At 44.1% G+C, this 27,247-nt stretch overlaps 1 protein-coding gene and 1 long non-coding RNA gene across 5 annotated transcripts; one reads left to right on the top strand and one right to left on the bottom strand.

Moving 5' to 3' along the window:
* Positions 1 to 147: 147 nt before the first annotated feature.
* On the bottom strand, positions 148 to 16,397 carry TP53INP1 (tumor protein p53 inducible nuclear protein 1). 4 transcript variants are annotated; one of them, XM_059874305.1, is made up of 5 exons: positions 16,228 to 16,397; positions 13,113 to 14,125; positions 9,763 to 10,023; positions 8,809 to 9,169; positions 508 to 5,299 (listed from the first exon to the last, which is right to left on the bottom strand). In XM_059874305.1, exons 3-5 carry the CDS (start codon positions 9,872 to 9,874, stop codon positions 5,050 to 5,052), a joined length of 723 nt encoding a protein of 240 aa, XP_059730288.1. In that variant the 5' UTR covers positions 9,875 to 10,023; positions 13,113 to 14,125; positions 16,228 to 16,397; the 3' UTR covers positions 508 to 5,049. The 4 variants fall into 4 exon arrangements, with proteins under 4 accessions (NP_001192352.1, XP_059730288.1, XP_005215741.1 ...); XM_005215687.5 differs by lacking the exon at positions 13,113 to 14,125 and adding an exon at positions 6,359 to 6,396 and having other exon boundaries at positions 5,209 to 5,299; XM_005215684.4 differs by lacking the exon at positions 13,113 to 14,125.
* Positions 13,268 to 18,691, top strand: LOC132342223 (uncharacterized). The gene is made up of 2 exons (XR_009490540.1): positions 13,268 to 13,355; positions 14,781 to 18,691. It is a non-coding gene; the product is annotated as an uncharacterized lncRNA (long non-coding RNA).
* Positions 18,692 to 27,247: the final 8,556 nt, after the last annotated feature.

Here is a 27,247-nt window from a genome sequence, read left to right as displayed (position 1 = left end):
CAAGGCTGTGGTTTTTCCAGTAGTCATGTATGGATGTGAGACTTGGACTGTAAAGAAAGCTGAGCCCCGAAGAATTGATGCTTTTGGACTGTGGTGTTGGAGAAGACTCTTGAGAGTCCCTTGGACTGCAAGGAGATCCAAGCAGTCCATCCTAAAGGAGATCAGTCCTGGGTGTTCACTGGAAGGACTGATGTTGAAGCTGAAACTCCAATACTTTGGCCACTTGATTCGAAGAGCTGACTCATTGGAAAAGACCCTGATGCTGAGAAAGACTGAAGGCAGGAGGAGAAGGGGACGACAGAGGATGAGATGGTTGGATGGCATCACTGACTCAATGGACATGGCTTTAGGTGGACTCCGGGAGTTGGTGATGGACAGGGAGGCCTGGTGTGCTGCGATTCATGGGGTTGCAAAGAGTCAGACATGACTGAGTGACCGAATTGATTAAGTAAGTTGTACCTAGTTTTTAAGACTAATGACCATAAAGATAAAAGAATCTGACAAATGTGAAGGTAAAGGACATTTTATTTATTGACAGATTAAAAACCGTAACTCCAGGTAGTGCAAAATACACCACTGAACCCAATTCCAAAGAGCTGGTGTTGGTGCGCAATGTTTAAGCAACGCTACAATTATTTTTTGGCAAAGTGCTGTATTGTTTAGTCTGTGTATAAAACTGACCATCTATGAACCAATCAGTACAAAAATTTTCTATAAAAACAGAAAAAAAATTTAGACAGTGGCTCAAGAAAACAAGCTGCCATTTATGCATAGATTGATGTACAGTATATAACCTAACCAAATGTCCCTTTTAAGTTTTCAAGTTGTTGGAAAAAAAAAAAAACTGTCCAGAAACACATCAAGAAGGCAGAGTACAACCTACAATACTCTTCAGTCTCTAGAACAGATGCCCTGCCCTTGAAAAGCAAATGTGTTCACAATTTTACTTGATGGAGAAAAAAAAACACCAAAGCCACTTAAAATATTATAATACACACATTACTGATTAAGATTTCCAAACCTCTGGAGGAAAACACAAGCAAAACCACTCATACACACCAAGCTTGGAAACAGACACATCTAACCTCCCCAAGCACTGGTTTGGTTTTTAGAAGTCAACCTAGAAAACAAATACTAAAACTTCAGGCAAATACAGAGAAAAATTGGGCATTTAGCAATTACACAATTAAAAAAAATATTTTAAGAAAAACTGTCAGTGACACACAAAACATTATCCACTTAAGCTGCCTTTCTTGGAATAGTAACTTCTCCCACATAAAGGATACTGTTGCAGACAGAAAAAGATATCCTTATCTGTGTGCTTTCCAGGACTGCCTCCTCCACCCCAGACCACTGCAATTGGTGTCAAATTTCAAGTGAAATTGGTACATGGCAAGGCAGACACCACTATATTATGTAAGTTTTCTAAATAAAGCGTTTTATATAAAACTTTAAGCATTAAAATAAGTAGATAATGCCATTTATAATACATCAACAGGGCCGATGGCAGTGAAACCATCCATGATAGTGGCCCAACTCTTTAAAGAATTTAACCAGTATGTATGGGACTTATAGAATAAAGATAATTTTAAGGTAACATTACGAACATATGCTAGTATCTCCAGTACAAGGAGCAGTCTCTTAACTGATTCTAAAAACAAAGATTAATAATTGGAAACTCTTAAACTTTTTCCACTAAGCTATTTAAATTTAAATGTCTATCTTCTAGAGTCCTTTTTTTGTTTTGTTTCCAACTCAAAGAAGATGAGAAAAAGAAAGATACCCTTCTTTACTCTTTTTTCTTAAAAGAGTATATAAGACAATATATTTCTTTGAGGAAGAAGAGAAATAGCAAAGACACTCAGGTTCAATGAAGACACAAAGATTACAAACCAGTGTACTACACAGATTTGAGAAGCAAAAACATTAGGCAATGCTGAACGGCCCTCTGAAGTCTTAACTGTCACCTCACTAGAATCAGAGTGCTGACACAACAGAGAAGGTATGTAAACAGAACAGTTTGCATCAGAACTGGGGAATGCACAGGACAGCAATGTAAAAAGGCTCCCTGGAACCATAAGTAGTAAATCCAATCACTCTGCACCTTCTGCAAAAAATTCCCTCCCCTCCCCCCAACCCAACCATATAAATTCCCACAGAAGATAAATAATGGGTGGTTAATTTTCAACTTATGGTGCAGTACATAATCAAATTATTTGAGGAAGAAAAGTAATAAACATAAGATATACATCATAAAATGTTTTAAAAATGAAAAACACAAACTTTGAGAAACATGGTGCATTATAAAAACTAAGAAACTCATTCATGAAGCTGCTGTGTGCACCACATATTCCAGACTTTTCAGTTTAGAACCAGAGTGCTAAATTCAAAGGGGTTTTATTTCTCACTGCTGGAATTTTTAAGAAATATGCCCTAAAGCACACTGTAAACCATTTATATTTACAACAGCAAAAATAATAATTAACTTATAATAAGCTGCATTTCAGCCCTGTTTCAAAGAATACTTAACAGGTCAATAGCACTCTCTGTTATTATTGGTCTTGTGAACTTGCACACAGTCGATCCCTCACACACGTGATGGCCAAGAACTGCATTAGGTGACCACTTTCTTCAGTTCTTACATGGGCCAGTTTAGACAGAAGCCTTGGACACTGATGCAGAAACCACCGTATGGTATCACAGATACGTGGTAGGCCTTACCCTGAAAAAACACTGAAAAGACGAAGTCAATTGTTTTCCAGGTACAAAGCATAAAAAACCTGGCTCGAATAAGGCAAACGAAAAGTCAGTAACTGATAGAGATGTAAATGTATTTAAGGTATCAGGAAATCTGAAAAAATAGTAAAGACCATTGCAGTTTTATATACAAATCTGTTCATGCTGCCAAACAAATTCTCATGGCTGAACTTCTGAAGCTCATGAGGTACTAACAGCTTACATTTAGTATGTGAAAAAAAGAGACCCCATGTATTCAGAGGCTTACACCTATGCTCAAGTTAGCAACATGCGGCCCTTTAACAGTCATGGTATAAAACACACACACCTTCATGAACACGCTATCTCCCAAGGCTGGTAAACACAAATAGTAACAAAACAACTTCTAGCTCAGTCTGACAAAACTTAACAGACTTGGCCCCTAATGAGGAAAACAAATAAATAAAGGGGTAGTCGAAATGGAAGGGGACTAAGGTGAGAAGGGGGATCTAGACCCTTGTTCTGGAGAGACATTCCTGGCCCTTCAGCACAGCCAGTAGTGGAGGAACAACCTACCACCCCCGTCTAACTAAGCTATGTGACCTCTTCCGACTCCACACATCCCAATCTGGTCAGAAAAGAGGCAGCTCTTCACTGCAAAGTCTCCCATGGTTCCCTGCACCCAACTGCTACAGGGTTACTGAATAAAACAGTACTTCACACTATATGCTGCTTTTTCCTTGACAACACTGTCTAGTCATGTACTCAATTAGGTTTGCAGAGGAGAATGGAAAAATAAGCTATTTGATTATGAAGGTGATAGTATTATTGCTCTGTCAGTAGAATGTGCTTTGGATTGTAAATGTGTTTAACTTAATTTCAGAGGAAACTGGTGAGAGTGCAGATGGCTCAGCAAAACCCATCACAACTGCGAAAAAATAAAGTGACTGGCTAGAGCTAAAGAAATAGGTCTTCTCTGCGTTCGTTGAGCTAACTGGCCTCGGTGTGACTCGAACCCTGCACCCTGGCCTCATGAGCACCAACACTCTGAAGAGGAGTTGTGGCCGAAGAGCTACCCTGGCCCTGCCCCTTCACTAGACTCGGCAGAGAGGCCCTTGGAATTTCATACGAGGATCAGTTCAGGACAGCCCCACTTCAAATCAGTACCCGGTCCTCACGACTGGGAGGGAGGTACGTGTTACTACTCCCTCCTGGGTGGAGGTACCAAAGGCCAAAGTGGTTAAGGAATTTGCCTGAAGCCCAAATTAAAAATATATATATAAACTCAAGGAAAAACTCAACCTGTCACTCTTCATTTAGATGCTACGAATAGACGTCACCAGGAATCCCCTTCACCGCTGCTTGCCAGCTGGCGGAACAGACTCCATAGCAGAAGATCCATCACTGTATCAGAAATACAAAGCCTCTCTTTTCCCCTGGGCAGATATGAATAGGAAGCCACTAGAGTACAGGACACGTACTTCTGAATTTACAGCTGATGTGAGGTGGCAAGTAGGCAGAGCTGGCAGGAAAGAATCCAAACAGTGGACCAATGGATTACTTACAGATACACATTTCCCCAAATACAATTTCACAGGTCGAATTGAATCCCTCTGCACATGAGACGGGCACTGTTGTCCCACGACGCTGTAATATCTGTACCACGTTACACGGTCACATCGGAATTATTGAATGCACTGTTCACTAACACTTAATGTACCTGAATTCCAAAATGAACTGCATGGCTAATCTGGGAATTAAAAACCCCATACACACAGAAATATATCAAGTTTTCTTCCAAAAGAAAGTTCAGCCATAATTCCATTTTATCTATGGCAACCACATCACCTGTTAATGCTCATGTTAGTGTGTAAAAATGTATTCATTATATACAGAAAAGATTATCAAGTACTGGTCAATAAAGTGTATGGCTGACCCTGAGAATAAATTTCTGCTTACTCAAAAGACTGGTTAATACCAAATAAAATGAAATAGAAAGATGCCTATTCTCGTACTTGGGAAGAAACATCTTTAAATTGCTAATTCATGTACATCTTAATAGCTTTAAAGACCTTCCCAAACACTAACTGTATTGATATGTTTCCAAAAATATTCTGAAAAAATTTTTACAAAAAAAGCAAATGTTAAGAGCAAGGCATTACGTGATACCCAGCATATAACTCTGGTTTTCAAGATAGTGTCTAAACACACCAATAAAACTATGTGATTGGTCATCTGTTGGCTGTAAAGAGACAGCATCTTCACCGTCCATACATGCACATGCCCACACATATGCACAAACTATGAGAAACCAACCGAACACACTTCAGATTCTTAGTAATTGTACTGACGTGGGCAGGGCTGATGGACAGCCCAGCCGCTGTGCTTGACTTGCCGAGAGTGGCAATCTCTGGTAAGATTTTGGCGACGAAGGCTATTTCTGTTCAGAGACTGTCTTTCACTGTGTTCTTTAATCCACTGGGAAGGGCGAAAGCTCTTGGGTTGTTCCAGAAAAGCTGTATGAGCAGCGAGAGCTGCAACATAGCAATGAATGTGCTGCCCCATTTCATTCTCGGCTTCCACTCTGAAACAGAAAAAATTGGGCATGTATTACATAACATAGTATGTTATCGATGAAACAAATTCAGTTTGCCACACTCATTTGTTTATGGTTGAATGAGAGCTCAGTATCTCATGGCTGTCAGACAAGTTTTTATTTTGTGACCACACTGACTGATAATGGTCGAAAGAAGCAGCCAACTTTCAATTGAAATATGTGATAGAATCCACCCAGAGGTGGTAAATTAAGTGAACTGTAGGTTTTAAAAAAATGCTTTACACTTTGAGTGAATTTCAGTTACACACCAAACACATTTATACATGTAGTTTGATTCTCACTATAACCTTAAAAGAAAACTATTTTAATTCCTAAATTTTACTGATCAGAAAACTCAGGCTCAGAGAGGTTAAGGTTAAGGTCACAAATATTAACTGACTCAACCAAGAATGTAACAAAAGTCCCACTCCAAGGTTTGGTTATGAGGCACTGTGCCAACAGCAGCTTCACAGACTGTCTATAAGCAAAATGTTCTAGGAAAACAAGCTTTAAGTCTGAATTTAATAGAAATATGCATAAGGAAATTCTACTCATCTAAAAATAAATTTGTCTTGGTAAGATATCTGCTTATTACAAAACATAACTCTTAAGTTTTAAATTTATATCACAACAGGTACACTTTGGAATGGCATTTGCAGAGCAATATTATAAAGACCCTTGGAGAACACATAATCTTAATATATGGCTACAAACCATGTAATTACTGTTTTCTATATTAAAAGCTAATCAGATAGTTCTAAACTACATTAACACGTAATGAAGAACTTTAAGATTTTTAAGGGTTATTTTACACAGGAAGGCAGTTATATATTCTGCCTACAACTGCTAGAGGAAAACACAGTTACATTTTTAATATATTATTTTTATTAAATAGTAGAGTTAAAGCTGGTCACATTAAGAAACTAACAGAAAGCAGTTAAAATAAAACAAAGACAGTGGTTTTTAAAAGCTGGATGCCTTGAGTCCTTTGCCTTCCTGCTCAGACTGATAACACATATCACACAGTCTCAAATGAAATATACTTACTCTGTGCCAATGAGTCTTATAAGCAGCTTTTCCTGGCCCTACAAATGTTAAATGGTGAACTATTAAATCACTAGTAAAGTTGAAAATGCTATTTAATTTTACTATTAGGATGTGGTCAACTTTTCTTTATTAAAACTGGGTTACTATGGGTCATTAAAGGAACATGTATTACTTAAGATTATGATAGCATATAAACCTTCACATACAATATTTTATAAAGGCTAAAATGCAATGAAGTACATACTCTGAAGCCTTCTTTAATTGTTAAGCACCTTACTTTTATGTGCTTTATGGTAATCTCTTCAAGGATATACAGGATGGGAATAATCTTAACTTTCAAAAAGCATACAATATATTTCTTGCTCAGAAAATACAGATATTTACTACATAGCCATCTTCCTAATTTTGGTGACATCTGATTTCTATCTTGATTTACTGGGCCTTTCTTATAAAAATTTAAAATCCAAATATAAAGATGTTAAAATTTTTTAGTTATTATAAAACTGTAATAATTTACAGTACTTTCTTATGTTCAGAAAAAATTCATATAAATTTAGGTATGTCCATTTGATCCTTTATTTATAATTAGCTACCTAAGTGTTATATCAAAACATATAACAATATACAGTGACAAACAAGATATAAAAAATGAACATTCTCACTGCATCAAAACTACAAACACTTAACCAGGTTCAGTGCAAGGTCCTGAACTGGATCCTGGTTTGGACAAACTAGATGAAGTGTTCTGGGCTTTCCTGGGCAAATCTCAGTGTGGTCTGTATAGTTCACAAAGTAAAATTTTACTGGGGAGAAAAAAAAAGGTAGCGCACACTGCCGAAGGAAGCAGATTATAAACAGTACCTATAGCTTGATCCCATTTGGGTTTAAAATGGTGTTATAGATCCATGCATGGGCACATCCAGAAAGTACCACCTGGAAGGATATGCCCTGGAGTCTTGACGGTATTCATCTCTCAGCAGTGAGAAAAACGTCATTTAAAATTTAAAACTTTTTGCCCTTTCTAATTTTCTGCAGTGCATATGGACTGCTTCTGTTGTCTATGAAGCTGCTAAATATACATATGTAAATACACATACTTTAAATATTGAAAACGTAAATATACAAATGCTAGTAATTTAAAGTGGCTATTAATCACACTAAATTCTCTAGTGGAACTCCTCAGAGATGAGATCAAAATAAAGTTAGAAGAATTTCTAAGAACTGAAGAAATTAACTTGAATCAACTGTTAAACAATTAAAGAAATTAATTAAACCATCTCAAAAAATTGTATTTTAAATTTCTGTTGGAATGCCTGAAACATTAACCTCTTGATAAATTTATAATATGGAATAAAGTGCCAAAGTAACATTTCCCCTCAAAGATCCAACTTAATACAAAGCGTGGGTAACTATATAAGCAAATGTTTTTCAGTCTGGTACAAGTGTATGTTTATCTTCATTCAAGAACATCTACAATATTGAGAGTTGAAAGTGCAGCAAACTCTGGTAAAGTTATCAGATTAACGAGCTGCCTGGGCTTTGTTTATATTTGGCAAACAGGAAATGGAAGGACATACGCATACAGTGGCCTGGTTAGTAAAGTCAGAGCCTGGACACTGAAAAAGCGGCCCTCTGGGTGACCTCACAGAACCATAGGAACACTGTGGGCGGCTCCAAAATCCAGGTCACCTGTCCCCTTGACAGGTATAAAGGGAATTAAGTCAGTGCCAGTATCCTACAAATACCTTAATACCAGAAGGGACCTCCCACCAACGTGCATCACAGACCAGCTGGACTTTGAGCCACTAAACGCAGCCACGGGCTTTGTTTTAGTGGGTGGGAACAATCTTGAATATAGTCCCTGGATAAAGGCCACAGACTTGTGAGTTTGTTCTGGAACGGATTACTGACTAGACACCCTCCCTGAACTGTTTCAGAAGCTCAACCCATCTGCCATCCAAGCAGAGCCTTTCAGACCACTTGGGACACCCATATAACCACAAAACAGTATTTGGATATGAAAGCTTCCCTCTGCAAGGCAGAAAAGAACTCTCTGAGAAAAATGCTTTGCTAAATCTGCCGTTTTATTTACCTCATGCTTCAGATTCCTCGGGTTTTCAAGGCTAAGCACCATCTGATGTGACTTAGTTAGGACTACTTCGAAGATCGTGAGATTTTAAGATATACCATTCCTGTCAAATTTGATACCCCAAATAATCCAGCCTATAAAGTGCCAGAGTTATATTCTAAGATACTTAGCAGAAATGCCAGTCTTTTCTTTCCATTCAGTAGCAGAATATCACAAATGAGACAGCTCTCCATTACATAACTGGGGCCATGCTAGAACTAATTTTTTTGAAAATCTCAAATGAGTTCATCTTTTCATACCATCACCCGCCTTATACACTAGGCACATACTTTCACAAATGTCTGTGGAGACAGGAACGTACCTGGGACTGCCTGGGTTATGAAATTCCTCAGTCCCACAGTGGGCCTCGCTGAGGCTGGGGCAGGGCTCATGCACAGCATAGACGGACATGCTGGGGTGTTCAATGAGAAGGTTTTCCATAGGACTGGTCTCCACCTTGATAGTGGTTAATCCACCTGCAGTAAAACATGGGGGAGGGGTGATAAACCAGCTCTCCTCCATTGGACAGGACTCAAACTGGAGGAAGCAGGAGTCACTCGTGTCAGCCAAGCACTCGAGAGATGCAGGGAGACAGGAAAAGACTGAAGGGCGCTCGGGAGGTGACTCTTCACTGATGTCTTCTTCCTCTTCATCCTCTGCTGCTGAGAAACCCGTGCAAGTGTCTAGATGGCAGTCCACACACGTTGTTGAAGTCCCGCGGGGTATGAGTAACACATTGAGATCACATCAGAGCACAGAAAAAGAAGAGATGATGCTGTTAGCTGATGCTCACAGTCCTCCCTTTATTTAGATCAGACACAAAACCATTCATATTCACTCACAATGATCATAAAATAATTTCTGAGCACCTAGTGTGCGCGTGTGTGCATGTGTGTGTGTGTTAGGGGGCGGTGTGTATCATTGTATGTGATGGATTATGTTGGTTTGGCAGAACAGTTTTTAAGGTTGGTCTCTATTTTGCTGAGTAAACACATAATGCACCAAATGGGTTACTGCTGGTAGAGGATGGGGGTTTCCTATAAAAGTGCCTCTGGCTGGATCAGGGTGTAAGAGCTGCCATACTGGAGAGGCTGACCTCAGTGTCACTGACCTGATCATCTGGCACAGAATGCTTCCTGCAATTTTTTTAGACAAATTCTTGTTTATTAACTTTTAAGGCTTAAAAACCTTCAGAGTTATTGGTTTACTTATGCAAAAACTCAATAAAAGAGTTTCCACTTTTGCTGTGATGATTAACGGCTAAGAATATCCTTACCTATGAAGTCAACAAGAATCCACTCATCATCTTCTTTCTCACTAAATTCTGGTTCTTGGTTTGAAGAAGTATTGACTTCACCCACAAACATTTTATTCAATCTCTGGAACATTGTTAAGGCAAGATTGAGACTTTGGCTGGATGTCTTTGTAGCTGAGATTTCCAAAACCTGTCTTCGGTCAGCCTGATGCCGCTGACAGGGGATTAAAGTGCACAAGGTGCTTATTCAACTTAGGTGAGAAGCAGGAAGAGCCATCATCCCTAAAATAAAACAGAAAAAAAGGTTATTTCAAATCAGCACGTGTTTATGTAACATGTACATCTCCTCACACCTACAGAAAAGCACAGGCCTTAGCCTGCAGCTTGGCTCTTCCCTTCTTTCAAACACAAGAATGCAGAATCTCTTTTTTTACAAATATTAATAGAGTACTCAAACGCAACCTGTAAATCTCTCAAAATGCGCAATGGAAGGGGTTAGTTCTTTTTTCACTTCTGTGCTTTTATAATAAGGGATATAAAAGTATATCCCTGGGTAACATATTTCAACTGAAACACCACTTTTCTATAAGTAGAGTGAAAGCTAGGTTTTCATGGTCAGCTGGTCAGAAGCTGCCAACTGATCCCAGCACTCCTCCTGGGTGCGTGTCCACTACCACGCCAAGCCCTCCCCTTTCCCTGGCCCCCTTTCTCTCCTGCTCTATTCTTGTGTATGATTGTAAGCACACCTAATTCCATTAAAATCTCTAACTACAGCACACTTTGACCTTCAAAACCATTCCTACAGCTGGCATGGAAAAAGTCACACTGCAGAGAACTCAGGTGGCCCAGCAACCAGAACCGAAAAGCACCACTGTGGCTGGGTTCAAAGGTGGCTTGTCTCCTACCAGCGTGAGGAAGTCACACTACTCCAAGGGTTCTACCCCATGGAGTTCGGGTGAGTTCTAATGAGGAACTCCAGCCTCGCCTGGTCTTATTCCAGAGGTCCAGATTTATATACGCATTTCTGCCTGGTTACCTGATGGGCAGACCAAACCTAACAAATTGCAAGATCTTTCATTTTCCCCACAAACATACTCAGGCTCGCTGCCCGTCGCCCCCCTTCTCAGGAAGGAGAGGCAGCAGTTACTCAGGCCAAACGCTTAGCCCTCATCCTAAACTCCCTTTCATCCACACCCCCGCACCCCTCACCCAAACTGGCAGCACATCCTGTGGACTCTAGCCGCACACATGGCTGGAATCCACCTACTTCTCTCCACCACTCTCACTCTACTTGAAGCCAACTGGTCTGACTTTGCCAATCACCACCTCCTAGATGGCTTCCCTGATCCTACTCTTGTCCAATGAGATAGTGCAGGCAACCTACTTAGCAAGGCACTTGGGACAGAGTTCTCAGTCAGTGTCAACTATTCTGCAAGTATTTGCTGAGCACCTATTATGCATCAGGCCTAGTGCTCAGGGCAGGAGAGACAGCAGCAGACAAGGCCCTCCCACAGCAAGCCCACCAACCCAGTGTGATGAGTATCACGTGAGGAGAAGTACAGGGGTCACAGAAGGACACATGCAATCATGACCTTCATTGTGAATGGTTGAGAAGCTCAAGAATGGACGAAGTAGAAACAATGCTGTGGAAACGTGCAGATGAGTGAGAATGTGGCTTCCATATGACTCAAGATCTAGGTGGACAGTCTTGACAGCAGGCTTAGGGGGTATGTGGGGACTGGATCCTGCAGGGCATCGTGCGCCAGAAGTGACGGGGAGGGAAAAAGTCAAGGATGCCCTAGGTTTTTGGCCTGGCCAACGGCGGGATGGGGCGGGGCGGGGGGGGGGGAGTGGCGGGGAGGATTGGTAGGTTCAGTGGAAGAGGAACACAGCAGAGGTGTAGGCCATGTGCTCTGGACACAAGGAACTGGGGAAGCTGGTGAGTCCTGGGATGTCTGCAGGAGCTGAATCTAGGGCTCTGCAGTCCAAGAGCATGGTGTCTGCTGAGGGCACAGATCTGGGAGTTACCAACACAAAGGGGGTGACAGGAACCATAAGAACCGTAAGAGTGGAGGAGATCACCCAGAGAGCATCAGCCCTGAATCCCTAACTTCACACTCTGGATATTTCATTTTCAAAACAATCATCCTTAGCTATAAATGATGTGGTTCACATCTGTTGGTGATGAGACTCCTGGTTCAATTCCTTGTGTGTGCACTGGACTGCTACAACTGTTCGGCAGGTTACTACTCGTATAGTACTACAAATATGTGTTTAAATAAATGACATTTGAATAGTTCTGTGGTCACAATCTGTCATCCTCAGCCATTAATTATGAAAAACGGGTAAACAGGAAGTGTCACTTGCATAACCAGTCTTCCTAAAACCCTTCTGGAAAGCAGTATGGCCAATCACGTAGTCTGGAGCTCGAGGATGAGAATGCAAAGTGAGCTTTATGTTGCATGTAAGAGAATTTACAAGAGCAGTGGACTGTGTAGTTGGCTAGACTTGATTACCCCAAAAGATGAGCTATCCCAGGGCTGCTGTGCATGTAAAAGTTTTGAGCATATGAGCTAGGCGGGAGAAAGGATACTTTTAATCTTTCCCCCATCTCTCTTAAATTATTGGCCCCAAGTACAGTTCTGGGTCTGCTGACCTAGTTGGATGAATTCTCCAGAGTGCCCGGGTGGACTCAGGCCCTGCACCAGCGAGAGCTGCTAGGTGGGGAGGGAACACCCCACGGGAACCCTAGCTCTTCATGAATATGCCCCTATCCCCCAACTGTGGTGCCACATGTGGTCAGTCACTGAGGCCCAGGCCAGTGAAGTGGCAGCTGCAAGGCAGCAGTCATGCCAGGGCCACTGTGCTTGGGCAGCTGCAGGTTCCAAACTGCCCCCTCTTCCGTAACGTGGAAGCCAGCCTAGGCTTGGAGCACACGCGGCTCTGCCACGGGAAGGGCGTCTCTGGAGGAGCGTCCCCCAGGACCACACGAGTCAAGCCTCTTTGGGTTTCCTAAAGTGAGGCTGGTCTGACTTTGCCAAGTTCCTTCGGCCCCGCTTTCTGTAGCTGTCGCAGAGGACAAGGAGCTGCTGGAGAGACCCCAGTACACTGACACTGTTCAGGGAGGTGGCCTCTGGGAACATCAGGTGAACGATTATTTGAAATGCAATTAGACTGAAAAACTAAACAAAAAATTATTTGGCTGCATCACACAGCATGTGGGATCTAAGGGATCAAACCCACGCTCTCTGCAGTGGAAGCTCAGAGTCTTAACCACTGGACTGTCAGGGAATTCCCTGGGAAAATTTTAAATCTTATTTAATTTGGGATATAGTAGGTTAAATAAGATATAGTAACAAAATTAGTTTCACCTGTTTCTTTTTCCTTCTTTAAGGTGGCTACTTAAAAATCCAAACCTCCATACAGAGCCCACACTGCAAATTGGACACTGCTGCTCTAATGTCTTGATGGCCTATCTTCCCACTGACCAGGCTGTCCCTACAAGGTCACTGCTGCTCTTCATCTTGGCTTCGGCCCAAGGATGGAGGCTCTCCTTGGGGCTGATCCTGTGCAGCTAAAGGCAAAGCAGAACTTCAGACTGTACTCCTCAGCAGGTAACAGACTTTTTGATATTCACAACTCTAGGACAAAGATAAAACTAAGGTGAAAATTCCAGAGAAAACAAGTGTCCTAAGAGGACAAATTTACAAATACAGCTCTGGAATTTAGCCAAGAGGCAGAGGGATGACGGCAAGGCGGGAGGCGCTGCTGTTGTCCCTGCACCTGCCAGCCTGGCTGTCTCACCTGCTGGAGAAAAGAAACGAAGTGTCTGCACCCCAGCACTTCACAGAGGCAGCTGCAGCCTCTTCCACTTGGCTCTAAATACCTCCATTCCCTCCCTTCATTATAAAATGAACTAAACCACATTACAGAAAGTTTAGAAAATAAATAAGGAAACTGTTATTCCGTACTTTACTGCAATCATTGTTAGTACATTGTGCATTTTCTTCTACTGACAGTTTCTTTTTTATCAAAATTGTAGGCCAATGCACGCACAATTTTGTATCCTGCTTTGTTACTTAACATTTTATTATCAATATTTTTCATATGACATGAGTAGAAATGCTCTGTGAGCAGAGAAAGGTGGCTGAGTTTAATACTCAAGGGGTAAAGCATTCTAGTTTGAGAACTTAGAAAAGGAGTTACTGGGCTGGGAAGAGTTTGTCGGTATGATTTATTTTCTCATTTTTGAGACAGGCAACCAACCTTGAGGCCATGCGGCTCTGGAGTTAGCCTGCTCGGTTTGAAATCTTGACTTTGCTCCTCAGAACTTGTGTGTATTTAGGATATACAGTAACTTCTCAGTGCCTCGGTTTTCTCATCCCTAAAATGGGGAGATAGGGCCAACATGAGGAATAAGTGTGTATCACTTAGAAGCAGGCACACAGCAGGCACCCAGTAAATATAAACCCCAAATGCACTTCAAACCAGGTGTATGACTGTGAGCAAGTCACTTAGCATCTTTGGGTCTGAGTGTCTTTATTGGCAAAATGTTCCTATAGTCATCAGAGCTGTGATTTACTCAATGTTTATTGTATGTGACAGATTTGAGGCACTTATTTGTCCCATTTGATTAATAAGAAAACTGAGGCTCAGAAATTAAGTAACTTGCTCAAAAGTGACGGAGCTGTTCAGGGGTGGGGCCCACGTTGGAACGAAGTCTCTCTGGTTCCCGGACCTTGCGCCTTTGCCCCCCACCCCCAGTGCGGAATGTCTCAGGCTCCTTCCAGCCTCAACTCTGGCTCTATGAATTTTGGAGAACTGCACTTTTCAGTTGGTTTTGGCTGCCAGTAGGCGGCTCCAAAAACATTTTAAATTTAAAAAAAAAAAAAAAAACACCACAACTTTGATGATTTAACTCCTAACTATGTGTACAGTTGTGGCTTCTTGATAGTTTCGAAATATCAGGTGGCCAAACTAACACATCATCATCAAAAAGCAGCTCAAAATGATCTCTTTATCCCACCCTCTCTCACTAGTTCAGAAGAATAAACGTGCTGATTCAAGTAATTTTACATCAATTTTAAACTGTAGAAAAACCAAGCCAAGAAAGTTGTCTTCGCTTGTTCCACTCTATCCAGCCTACTCAACCAGCTACAAGGAGGTTCTTCTCCCCAGGATCCACCAGGTTGGCTCTGAAGCCTTGAATGACAGTGAACAAAGACAGCAATAAATGGTAATTCACAGCCTGTTAACCCTGAAGTTTGAAAGTGGGACCATTCCCAAGAGAACTATGAGCAATCGATGAAGCATTCACAGAAAAGAACAAAAGATAAAGATACAAAAACAAACCAGACCTTAGTCATAGAAATTAGCAAGGTCCTGGTTCCAGGCTGGAACCTTCGAAAATTATGCTGCCAGTTAAAAGCAAAAGCTTCCTAGTGCTTTTTGCATCTGCAGTGAAAAAGATATTTCAGTTACCAAGCAAGTGATTTCCAGATCTTGGGGCTCCTCATTATTACCTCTGTTCAACAACCCCAGGGGACACTTTCCACCCTTTCTCAAAACTACTTTGTCCTCAGAAAGGGTTCTTGTCTCAATGACAGAAAGGGGGAGAGGCCCTCCTCCTTAATCTCCTTGAAATTGGAATTAACCAGGAGACAATGATTAGATGTAATTAGGAAATACAATTTAACACACACACACACACACGCGGAATCCCTATCCCTACAGAAAACTCATCTTCAACTTAAAACACCATTTCCTTCTACCTGGCTGTGTGGTCTTAAGTTAAGTCCATATCTCTGGGCCCTCAGGTTTCCTATCTGTAATACAGCCTAACTTCACAGGATTATTGTGGGAATCGAGTTAATGCACGTAAAATCCTCACCGAGTCTGTGGCCCACGCTAAGCACCCAATGAGCGTGCGTGATCAAAATGATGAGGATTTTAACTACGATGGGAGATAAAATGCCTACCACAGGTGCAACCTCCACCATTGATAGGTAAGATCAAAGCAAGAGTCAAGGAACCTGCCACCGACGGGCGGGGGAGCGCCGGTCGCGGGGTAGCGGAGCCGCCGCGCGCGGGGAGGGCTGGCCGAGCAGCCGCGAGCCCTGGAAGCTGCGCCCCGGAGCGGCGGCGGCCGCCGCGCTCGCCCCTCCGGGGCCCGGGGACCCCGACGCCCAGTCCCGGGCGGGCAGCCCCAGCCCAACGGCGGAGGGCAGGAGGCGGAGTGAGGAGGAGAGAGAAAAGAAGGTCGGTCCCGCGGCGGCCCCGGGAAAACAGGCCGCGCTCGGGGTGGGGGGAGGCAGAAACCAAACACCCAACCGCCGCCCCGCGCCCGCGCGCACCCCCGGGGCCGCCGAGGCGGTGGGCAGCCGGCCCGCGGGTGCGAGTGGAGACCGAGGTGGGCGGCGCACCGACCGCGGCCAGAGGGGCGACCCGGAGCGAACGGCCCTGGACGCCGGCCCCGCCCGCACTTACGTGGGCCCGACCCGCGGCCGGACGGGCGGCGAAGGCAGCCGGCGGGGACCCGCTCGCGGGCGGCTGAGGTAGCTGCGGCTCCCGGACGGCGGGGCGCGGGGCCGCTCCAGCCCTCCTGAGGCCGCGCCGCTGGCCGCTGCCGGCGCGTCCCGCTCCTTTTGTTGTTGTGCAGCCTCGGAACAGCTGATCCGCCGCTGCGCCCGCCCGTCGGGCCCGCCCGCCCGCACGCCCCGCCCTGGGGCGGGGCCAGGCTCAGCCTCACCAATCAGCGGCGCGCGGGCCCCGGGGCCACCCTGCGAGAGGCTGTCACTAACGCACGTGACCTGGCGCCGGGCCGGGCGACGCTCCGGAGCTAGAAACAAGCCCGGGCAACAACGCCCGGGCACCCATGGGGGAGAGAGGGGCCCGCGGAAGGCGGGGGTGCTGGGGGCTGGGCCGGGGGCCAACCAACGCGAAAACCCGCCCCGGAGGGTGAGGACCAAGCAGACCTGGACCCCGAAAGGAAGAACCCTGACCCCAGCTGTCCCTTTGGCCGAGCGTCTGGGGGCACACAGGGACACAGAGTTGATGTGAGAGGAAAGCTAAGGACCTCGCGAGTGATGGAAGCCCAAGACGGTGAGGCAGGCCCACTTCACGTCTTGGCCGGCGTGGGAAGGAAGGGCTGGTCCCCGTGAGTACAGGCGTGCCGCCCACCCAACCTGCTTAAGACCAGGAGCCAGGCGCCCACCTTGCTGTGGTCACTGACCCTGGGAGCTGACTGACCTGGTCTACTGGCTCGGGATGCAAGCCGGCGAGGCAGAAGAGGCCGTGAGACCAGACGTTGAAGGCAGAGACGCCAGGAGCCTTTAGGCTCTCTGCTCCAGAAGCCAGGAGAACCCGCAGGAAGAAGACAGGGCCCCGTCCAGGCTCTGCTCTGACCCAGGGAGCCGATGGCCTCTGTTCTGCTGTTTACACAGCACAAAACCGTGGGCGTTTACCAGAGGCCTACCTGCTCACCCAGTTATTTATAGTGAGAGGAATGTAAAACAGGGGGCTTGAAAATATTTTCCAAACCAAAGCTCTGTACGGGTATAGACGGATTCACACTGTCTGGCAAAGGCAAAGTAGTCATTTTGACGTATCTCCACCCTCACATGCATTTTGTTTGGACTGAGATGCAGTTCTCTGATCCAGGGTGAAATTTGTATAGGGACCCTGAGCAGGTGTGTCATACATTAAGGATCTGAAAGGCTCTGGCCTCCTGACCCTCAGGGGTATCCTGTGGCCAGTCTGTTTCCATCAGTACTAGTTTTAAAGGGTGTAAAAGACGGGGGATGGTCTGACACCCAGGAGTAATAACCAAAATTCAGGGGCCACTTGACTTTTTTCTCAGAAGATAGAGCAAGGCATTAACTTGGATTTTGGCAAATCAAGTTCATCCTCATATTTTCTCTTGATTATCATTGCTAATATTACATGCCCCCAAATCTTGTTTCTTCTTAGGAATTTACCAAGAGACTGTCTTGTCATTCAGAACCCAGGCGTGATGATAATTCTAAGAGTCTGATTTCTTAAAAGGTCATAGCGAGACCTACCTTTTTCCAGTGTGATAAGATTTATCATCATTAAAGGCAAAATGTGGAAGCATACAATACCTTGTTACGACAGAGAAAATGACCTGAGGTAGATGCTGATTCCAAAGATGGTCACAACGGTGTCTCCACCATGAAGTCTATTTTTTCTTCTGTTTGAATTGGGGCTGGCCCTGTGACTGCTTTGACCTATAGAATGTGGCAAAAATAGTGTTGGAGGTCTTCCAAGACCAGACGTTAAGCAAGCCTGATGGCTTCTGCTTTGCATTCTGGGGAACACCAGCCACCACTTAAGGAGAACCCACCATGCTGTGAGGAAGTCTAAGCTATGTGGAGGGGCCACCTGGAAAGACAGAGATGACTGACTGGCCCCTAGTTGTTCAACCTGTCTCGGCTGAGGTACCAGACTTGTGAGTGAAAAACTGCTGTAGGAAGGTCCAAGGCCAGCAGACACCACATGGAATGAAGATGAGCCATCCTCACTGAGCCCTGCCGAAACTATAGAATCATGAGCAAATAAATGATTGATGTTCTAAGGCACTAAATTTGGGGTAGTTTTAAAAGCAGCAATAGATAACCAAGACAAAGCTAAACAAGAGAAAGTCCCCTAGCATACAGATCAACCTTCTGTAGACTCCACAAGGCAGAGTTTGGGGGATAATTCTTTTTTTTTTTTTTTTAATCTTATCTCAGGAGTCATTTGCTTTCTGTTTACTCTCTTGCTGATTTATAATTGTCCCACCTGGTGCTTGTTTATCCCAGTGTTATACCAAGGGTGGGAGAAGGAAACATAGGAGAAGTCTGCCCCAATGAGGGAGGAATATTTTATCACTGTACCTTGTTTGGAACTGTTAGAGCATGAAAATAATAAAAAGCAAACAGAATTTTCATCAGTTTTATTATTGTTTTTAAGTTCTCTCCATTCACACACACACACAGATCCACTGCTTGTTGCCTGAACGGATGGCTCCCATTGCCTCCCTCCTTGGTGAGCCACTGGTTTACATACACACTCGCAGTGAGACTCAGAGTAATGTCGTCTCCACAGCACAGAGCTGTCTGAACACAACCAAACTGTCAAATCACACAGCTGCAAACCAGCCTGTTGTCTGTTGGCTGACAAAGACTCAGCCAGGTTCCCTGCCTGGGCAGACCCAGTGAATCCAACCTTCCTTTAATTCACAGGATGATTCTCAGTGGGTTGCCATAGTACCCACTTCCAAGCTGACCCCCTGCTGTGGGGGTGACCCTTTCCCCATCTGTCAGAGCCCTCGTGTCTGTTTTCCATGGAGCTCAATGCACTGCCTTATCTACCCAACAAAAGAGATTCAACCTCAAGTTTTGTTTTGAAGGACCACAGGGCAGGGCCACATTTCTGCCAACTTCAGAAACAATACAGCTAATGCCCCTGCCTCCTGTTAACAAAGGCAGGCTATGGCCATTACCCTGCCAGTTGCGTCAAGGCTGCTAAAGAATGTTGTTTCCTACCAAGCTGCAGATGGGGAACCCTGTAGGGTGGCTCCTCAGGGCAACCTCGAACAACAAAGCAACAAGTCATTCGGACTTTACTGAGAAGACTCCCAAAGTAAAATCTGCCCAGGTAATTTTCAATCTGTCCATCAACACAGCATCTGCTAGGCTTCTACTATCCATCCAGCTTGATGTCAAGTATCTCGGAAAGACAGAAGATTTGTTTGTTGTTTGTGCATTTTGGGAAAACAATCACGGTGAAATCTGTTGTCATAAGAGAAAGAAAGAAAGGGTCTGTCTTGCTCTCCAGAAAGCCTGGAACAGAAGGAAGCAAGAGGTTTGGTGAACTCCACTTTCTGGAAAAGAAAAAAAAGTCAGGCAACTGCACTGCCAGTTATCTCAGGAAGAAGTCAGGAATGATACTAGAGCCATTGTGTCCTAGCTTTTCAGGAGTCTGGAACCTCTGTTACTCCAGCAGATTCGTTTTTTAAAATGAATGATGATTAGAAATAAAATCCTTAAAAGGGTCTGTGTTCTGGCTGAGGCTCTAGGAGGGAGAAGACCATCTTGTTCGACAGCCAGTGTTTGAGGAACAGAGCCCCCAAGAGCCGTGGTGGCATGGGGTGGATTGTGAGTGACAGACGATGGTCCCCCAACCTAGTGTGCTTTATCCAGTTTCTGTAAAGTCCCGACTTTAAAGACTTTTTGGTTTCTAGGTGAATGCACAAAAAGTGTCCAGTTATTTAAAATTATGTTAAAATGTATCCTTACAGCAGAGCAGAGAGTCGTCCCTCCTAGGATGTGACCGAGATCCATGATCTAGAGTAGCCCTCTATCCACAGCACACGCACCATGAAGCTGAAGACAACACCCACCCCCACCCTGGAGGGGCAGACATGACCTGTCCCAGTACTACGGCAGCTGTTATCTGAGGAGTGTGAGCAAAGGTCTTTTGTTGCTCTTGCTGCGGAAGCTGCCTCTTAACTCTCACGGCTTCTTCTGGGTCATTGCCCAACAGCCTGCATGTGCCAGAGGCAGCTCCAGGTGGGATGTGTAACCATGAATCACTCGGTTATGGGGACAGCTTGAGCAGAACGTGTCTTGCCGCCTTTCTCCAAGGGGGTGACGTAGACAGTGTGATTTCTCCTTATGTAAGCTGCATGCTGCCTGGCAGTCTGCCTATTTAAGGAAAACTTGTTTACTGGGTTATTCTTTTTGCTGGAATCAACTACCTTAAATATCCATTACATTCTGCAAGGTTAATTTGTGTTCAGGTTTTTCAAGGCTTTGGTCATGAAATTGGAGGCAGGAGGGTTTTGATTTCTATTCTTTGGGGACCTCTTTCCCTGTTTACTCCTCTGGTAGGAGTCGTCCTGTCTCTACCTTTGAAGCTCAGACAGAAGGAGGATATGAATAGAATAGCCTGTAAAGACTGAACGTCACCCACTCATTCCTTCAGGCCTGCTGTGTTTACAGCATCCATTCATTCATTAAGTAATTATTTAATGAGCACCTACTCTATGCTGAGCACTGGAGATAACCGCAGTGAACAAAACAGTCTCAGCCCTCAGGAAGCTACCCTCTAGTGGAGGAGATAAGTGTGGAATGTAATGGGTGCTGTGAAGAAAGACAAAGCTGGATACAGGATTAGACAGAGGTTGGTGGGGAGGTGTTTGTAAGGCCTTACAAACAGCCATGAAAAGAAGAGAAGCAAAAGGCAAAGGAGAAAAGGAAAGATATATCCATTTGAATGCAGAGTTCCAAAGAAGAGCAAGGAGAGAGAAGAAAGCCTTCCTCAGTGATCAATGCAAAGAAATAGAGGAAAATATCAGAATGGGAAAGACTAGAGATCTCTTCAAGAAGGTTAGAGATACCAAGGGAACTTTTCATGCAAAGATGGGCACAGTAAAGGGCAGAAATGGTATGGACCTAACAGAAGCAGAAGATATTAAGAAGAGGCGGCAAGAATACACAGAAGAACTATACAAAAAAGATCTTCATGACCCAGATAATCACGATGGTGTGATCACTCACCTAGAGCCAGACATCCTGGAATGCGAAGTCAGGTGGGCCTTAGGAAGCATCGCTATGAACAAAGCTAGTAGAGGTGATGGAATTCCAGTGGAGCTTTTTCAAATCCTAAAAGATGATGCTGTGAAAGTGCTGTACTCAATATGCCAGCAAATTTGGAAAACTCAGCAGTGGCCGCAGGGCTGGAAAAGGTCAGTTTTCATTCCAATCCCAAAGAAAGGCAATGCCAAAGAATGCTCAGACTACTGCACAATTGCACTCATCTCACACACTAGCAAAGTAATGCTCAAAATTCCCAAGCCAGGCTTCAACAGTACGTGAACCATGAACTTCCAGATGTTCAAGTTGGTTTTAGAAAAGGCAGAGGAACCAGAGATCAAATTGCTAATATCCAATGGATCATTGAAAAAGCAAGAGAGTTCCAGGAAAACATCCTCTTTTGCTTTATTGACTATGCCAAAGCCTTTGACTCTGTGGATCACAAAAAACTGTGGAAAATTCTTCAAGAGATGGGACTAGCAGACCACCTTACCTGTCTCCTGAGAAATCTGTATGCAGGTCAAGAAGCCACAGTTAGAACTGGACATGGAACAAATGTCTGGTTGACTGATTCCAACTTGAGAAAGGAGTAAGTCAAGGCTGTATATTGTCACCCTGCTTATTTCACTTATATGCAGAGTACATCATGTGAAATGCTGGGCTGGATAAAGCACAAGCTGGAATCAATATTGCTAGGAGAAATATCAATAACCTCAGATATGCAGATGACACCACCCTTTTGGCAGAAACCAAAGAAGAACTAAAGAGCCTCTTGATGAAGGTGAAAGAGGAGAGTGAAAAAGTTGGCTTAAAGAATAACATTCAGAAAACTAAGATCATGGCATCTGGTCCAATCACTTCATGGGAAATAGATGGGGAAACAGTGGAAACAGTGGCAGACTTTATTTTTGGGGGCAGATGGTGGCTGCAGCCATGAAATTAAAACATGCTTACTCCTTGGAAGAAAAGTTATGACCAATCTAGACAGCTTATTAAAAAGCGGAGACATTACTTTCCAACAAAGGTTGGTATAATCAAAGCTATGGTTTTTCCAGTAGTCATGTATGGTTGTAAAAGTTGGACCATAAAGAAAGCTGAGCACCAAAGACTTGATGCTTTTGAACTGTGGTGTTGGAGAAGACTCTTCAGAGTCCTTTGGACTGCAAGGAGATCCAACCAGTCAATCCTAAAGGAAATCAGTCCTGAATATTCATTGGAGGGACTGATGCTGAAGCTGAAACTCCAATCCTTTGGCCACCTGATGCGAAGAACTAACTCATTGGAAAAGACACTGATGCTGGGAAAGATTGAAGGTGGGAGGAGAAGGGAACGACAGAGGATGAGATGGTTGGATGGCATCATTGACTCAATGTACATGAGTCTGAGTAAACTCCAGGAGTTGGTGATGGACTGGGAGGCTTGGGGTGCTGCAGTCCATGGGGTCGCAGAGTCAGACACGACTGAGAGACTGAACTGAACTGGTGGGGAGGTAGGATGATCAGATGGAATTCTCTGAGGACAGAAGGACACGAGATGAAGAGGCAGCCCAGGCAGCCAGGAGAGCCAACGCAAAGGTCAGAAGCACAAGAGTCCTCATGCTCATGGAATAGCGCTGCTCTCGTACCGAACAGTGTCCCTGAGAATTTGGCAGGACCTGGTATCTGACAGTTACCTGAGCAGACCCCTAAGTCCACGAGTTCAAGAGGACTGGCCCAGATCTTGAAATTCCTCTGTTAGTCTTTGGGTTTTGGCCACAAGGGCATATAGGTCCCTGAGAAGTGGCTTTTGTGATTATCATTATGTCCTGGGACTAAATTTCAGAGCCCTAAGAACAATGGCTTAAGGGAGTCAATTCAGTATCATGTTGGGAAGGCAAAACCATTTTGCAGCATGTACTATCTGGTAAAGAAGGAAGGGACAGGAAATTGCAGAGTTCCTGTGCTATAGTGGATTATTTATCTTCTGGTGCCTCAGTTTCCCTAATTGTAAAAGATGTGAAATAATACCTACTTAGAGAGACAGTGAAAGCAAAAAAGTGCTTGGGACATGTAGATATTTGACAAATGTTTGTTCTCACCAGCACACTGACCGTTATCTAAGAATTTTATTTTAAAGGTTTTATTTCTAATCACATTGTGGAAATAGGATGTTTTTAAGAGAAAAAAACCTTAAGTTTAAAAGTGTTAATAGCTTCTGAGAACTTGAGCCTACCTCCAAACAACAAAGATGAGGAAAATACCCTTATCTTCTTTAATAAGTCTATAAGCAAGAACCACAGACGTGGTCTGGACCCATGTTTGAATTTGTCCCCATGAAACCTGCATTTTGTATTATCTGATTGTTTAAAACCAGAGTTTGGAAAATAAGTGCCTCCCTAGCAAACACTGATACAGCAGAGTTACTTTACCGGCTCAAACACAAGTGCAGTGGAAACTAATTAATCCTGGAAAGTAAACTCCTGGAAGCCATATTGTCCATAATCAGGAATAGTGTTTAAAGTGAGAAGCAGCTGAGCTTCACGGTTAAGAGCGCCAGTTCTGGAATCAGACCTTAGTGCAAACTATATGACCTTGGGTTTCACTTCTCTTAGCCTCGGTTTCCTCACCTGCAAAGTAAGGATGATAAGAATGTCTCATTAGGTGGTTCTGAAAAGTAAATGAGATCATGAATATAAAGCATTTAATGTAATGCTCAGCACTATAGTAGGAGCTTATTAAAATGTTATAGTGTAACCTAAGTGTTCTGAGTCCTGCAACCTTCAGGAGAGTGATACTGAGACAACAGGTCGAAAAAAGCCTCTCGAGAAGGTGAATTTTGAGTCAAGCCCTGAGTGATGCAAAGGACCAAATAGGCCTTGTGAGGCTCTGAGCAGTACTCGGAGTAGAGGCAAAAGAAACACTAAGCGTAAAGGCCACCCCAGTGTGCATAGAGGGCCAGCAGAGTGCTGGGAGTTTGGTGAGGGAAGGGGCTTTGGAAGAAGATGCTGTCCGAAGGGTAACGAGGAAACTTGCAAGCAGGAATAAGAAATCTGGATTTCATTCTAAATATGATGAGAAGTTAAAGTCTGGAGTTTCAGACATCTTGAGTCCAAAATGCTCTTTGGCTGTTCAGGGAAAATGTTCTAGGCAATTGAATATTGAACCTGGAGCTCAAGGAACAGGTAGGTAGGGGTTGTACTGCAAATGTATGACTTATCAGCTTTTTATTAACACTTCAAGCCAAAGAACTGAATGGAATGACTGAAGGAAAGATTATAGACAAAGAAGAGGGCTGAGGCCTGGTCAGGGGCTCTGACTTTTAGAAGACAGAAAGAAGGAATATTCAGCCCAGAAGACTGAGAAGGAGCAGCCAATGGGGTGAATGAAAACTTAAGAGTGAAATAACCTGGAATCCGAGGGCTGAAAATGCCTTCGGAAAGAAAGAAACTGCAGAGAAGCCTAGTCTGATGAGGATGGCAATGTGTTGTCTGGATCCAGCAAGATGGCAGCCAGCGGTAACGTTGGGTGAGCAGGTCTGGCAGATTGGTTGGTGGCTACGGAATGCTGACTGGAAAAGGTTAACAAGAGAAGGGAAAATCCCGAGAGAGACTAGGAGAGGAGGAAGCAGAGGCAGAAGGTCTAAGTGTATTAATTTGCTAGGGCTCATGACAAAGCGCCACACACTGGGTGGCTTAAACACTAGACATTTATTTCCTCGCAGTTCTTGAGACTTGGAAGTCCAAGATCAAGGTGTAGGCAGGCAGGGTTGATTTTTTTCCTGGAACCTCTCACCCTGACTTGCAGGTGCTGGCCTTCCTTCTGTGTGTGTCCTAATATTCTCTTCTGGTGAGGACACCAGTCATATTGGACGGAGGCCCACTCAGACTGCCTCCGTTTAACTTAATCACCTCTGGAAAGGCCGTTTTAGGAAAGTAGTCACATTCTGAAGTGCTAGGGTTTATGGCTTCAACATGGATTTCAGGGCAAGGGGGCACTTATCACTGAGCAATTCCTTTTCAGGAATTTTGCTGTGAAGGGAGCAAAGGGCTGCACTGGAGGTGACAGGGGAGACAGGGAGGCTTTGTCTTTATTTTGGATTTTTACTCTGGGAGAAGTTCCAGCCACTGGTACTGCTGGTGAGAAAGGCATGACAGAGAAGCTGAGACCACTGTGAGGGAGAGAGGGGGTCAGTACAAAGTCCTCAAAGCTCTGAGAGGGGATGGGATCAAGAGGTGTGAAATGACTTACCCAGATCACTAACTTGTGAGTGGTGGGGCTTGCACTCGACCCAGAGACTCATGGTCTCACCAGCTACTTTTTAATACCAGCAATAACTGTAGGAATTCCCCAGGAAAGGAGCAGAGGATCACAATGGAGTAAACACGATCATGCCTGGACTTACAGCTGCCCCAGCTACCTCCTAGCCCTGCCCTCAGGGGTTGGCCGGGTCCACAGAAGGGGAAGGGGGAGAAGTAGGTGAGGCTCTGTCCGACTGATCAATGAGCTGAAACACCCCCAGAAAGTCCAAATCCACCGCTGTTGAATATTTGGAATCTGTGACCCAGAACTGGCCTATTTATTTGAACTGAACTGGGCTTCAGGTCACCACCAGTTTCAGCCAGTTACATCATCAGCTTTTCACATGCAGATTGCTACCCTCTTTCACAAACCCAGGGAACGTGTGGCTTTGTGATTTGGCTTTTACAAGCTCTCATCACAGCATGTGTGTGTTAGAGCCCAGATGTTAAACAAATCAATCAGTAAATAAACCTTGGCTTCACATTTTGTACAAAGTTAACTGACACATGGACACACAGTCTAAGCTGCTCACAGCCTCTATGTCATGGGGTCTCTGAGTGAAAACACTTCATTCTTTTTTTTTTTAACTGCTTTATTGAGATATAGTTCAACTGTCATAAATTCCCCTCATTTAAATTGTACATTCACTGATTTTTACTGTATTCACAGAGTTGTCAGCACTTCCTTCCTGACACTGTGGTTTTCACCTGAGCAGACAGGTCACACTCCCAGTGTTGGTACACCTCTGCTATTTTAATCATGGGCCAGTTCCTACCCTGAGGAGGTTATTAGAGAAGTTGAAAGAATCTCATGCCTTACCAGTCCTTGCATTCCCCTAGTAAGTTTAGATGTTAGAGAAACAAAAATTCTTGCGATTGTGACTGATTTCTCCAGTGGAAGAACTTCCCCTCCACCCCTGCTCCCGTCCGCCTGGGAGGAGAGATGACATCTGTAGATGCAGGCTCTGCCCCACCATCTTCCCTCACCCCAGTCTCTGAGATTGTTTTCCCATTTGAGCGTTTGGAGTTAAGCAGACTCAAAAATATTTTCTTGTTATATATATCCTTGTACCTGCTTTGAAAACCAGACAGTGGGATCTCTATTCATGTCCTATGTTTTAATGTTTGTGTTTTATGTTTAATGTAAAATATGAAAATAAACATTTACCATATGTTTCAGCTTCAAAAAAAAAAAAAAAATGTAGGTCTGACTGTGACTTCCCTGGTGCCTAGTGAGCAGCTGATGAACTGGCCAAGTTCACTGGTAAAGACCACTCAGTGTCTGTTACATGGGAGACTGTTGTGGAATAAATAGATTGAGTAACCAGGTTTTACTACAGGGAGGCATGGACACTCTACTTGGAACTCAGACAATGAGGTCTCAGTATGTTTAATCCCAACAGCAGAACACCAAATCCCTTACAATTGTTCCACATCTTCTTACCAACCCTTTCCCCTAAATGCTCCATTTCATTATCCTCCAAAGTATTTGTTTTGAAACTACATATGTCCTCCTTCCTCTCATGGAAACCACCTGTAGCAGCAACCACTGGGACTGCTGCAAACATTTGTTTTTGATACCAGTGTATTTTGAACGTCTGTGGTTTCAATTTCTATTTTTGTCCCTTACTGT

This window comes from Bos taurus, chromosome 14 (assembly GCF_002263795.3).
Source record: "Bos taurus isolate L1 Dominette 01449 registration number 42190680 breed Hereford chromosome 14, ARS-UCD2.0, whole genome shotgun sequence".
Lineage (NCBI taxonomy): Eukaryota > Metazoa > Chordata > Mammalia > Artiodactyla > Bovidae > Bos > Bos taurus.
Note: the sequence above shows the minus strand (reverse complement) of the source record. Positions and strands in the feature narration are given on the sequence as shown.

What these genes read in the sequence shown, in the direction of transcription:
- TP53INP1 (XM_059874305.1), bottom strand. Translation starts at nt 9,874, where the DNA reads ATGTTCCAGAGATTGAATAAAATGTTTGTGGGTGAAGTCAATACTTCT. An exon ending in GATTCTTGTTGACTTCATAG is followed by an intron (nt 9,170 to 9,762) that starts GTAAGGATATTC and finishes ACTGCCATCTAG; the next exon opens with ACACTTGCACGGGTTTCTCA. An exon ending in CATAACCCAGGCAGTCCCAG is followed by an intron (nt 5,300 to 8,808) that starts GTACGTTCCTGT and finishes TTTCTGTTTCAG; the next exon opens with AGTGGAAGCCGAGAATGAAA.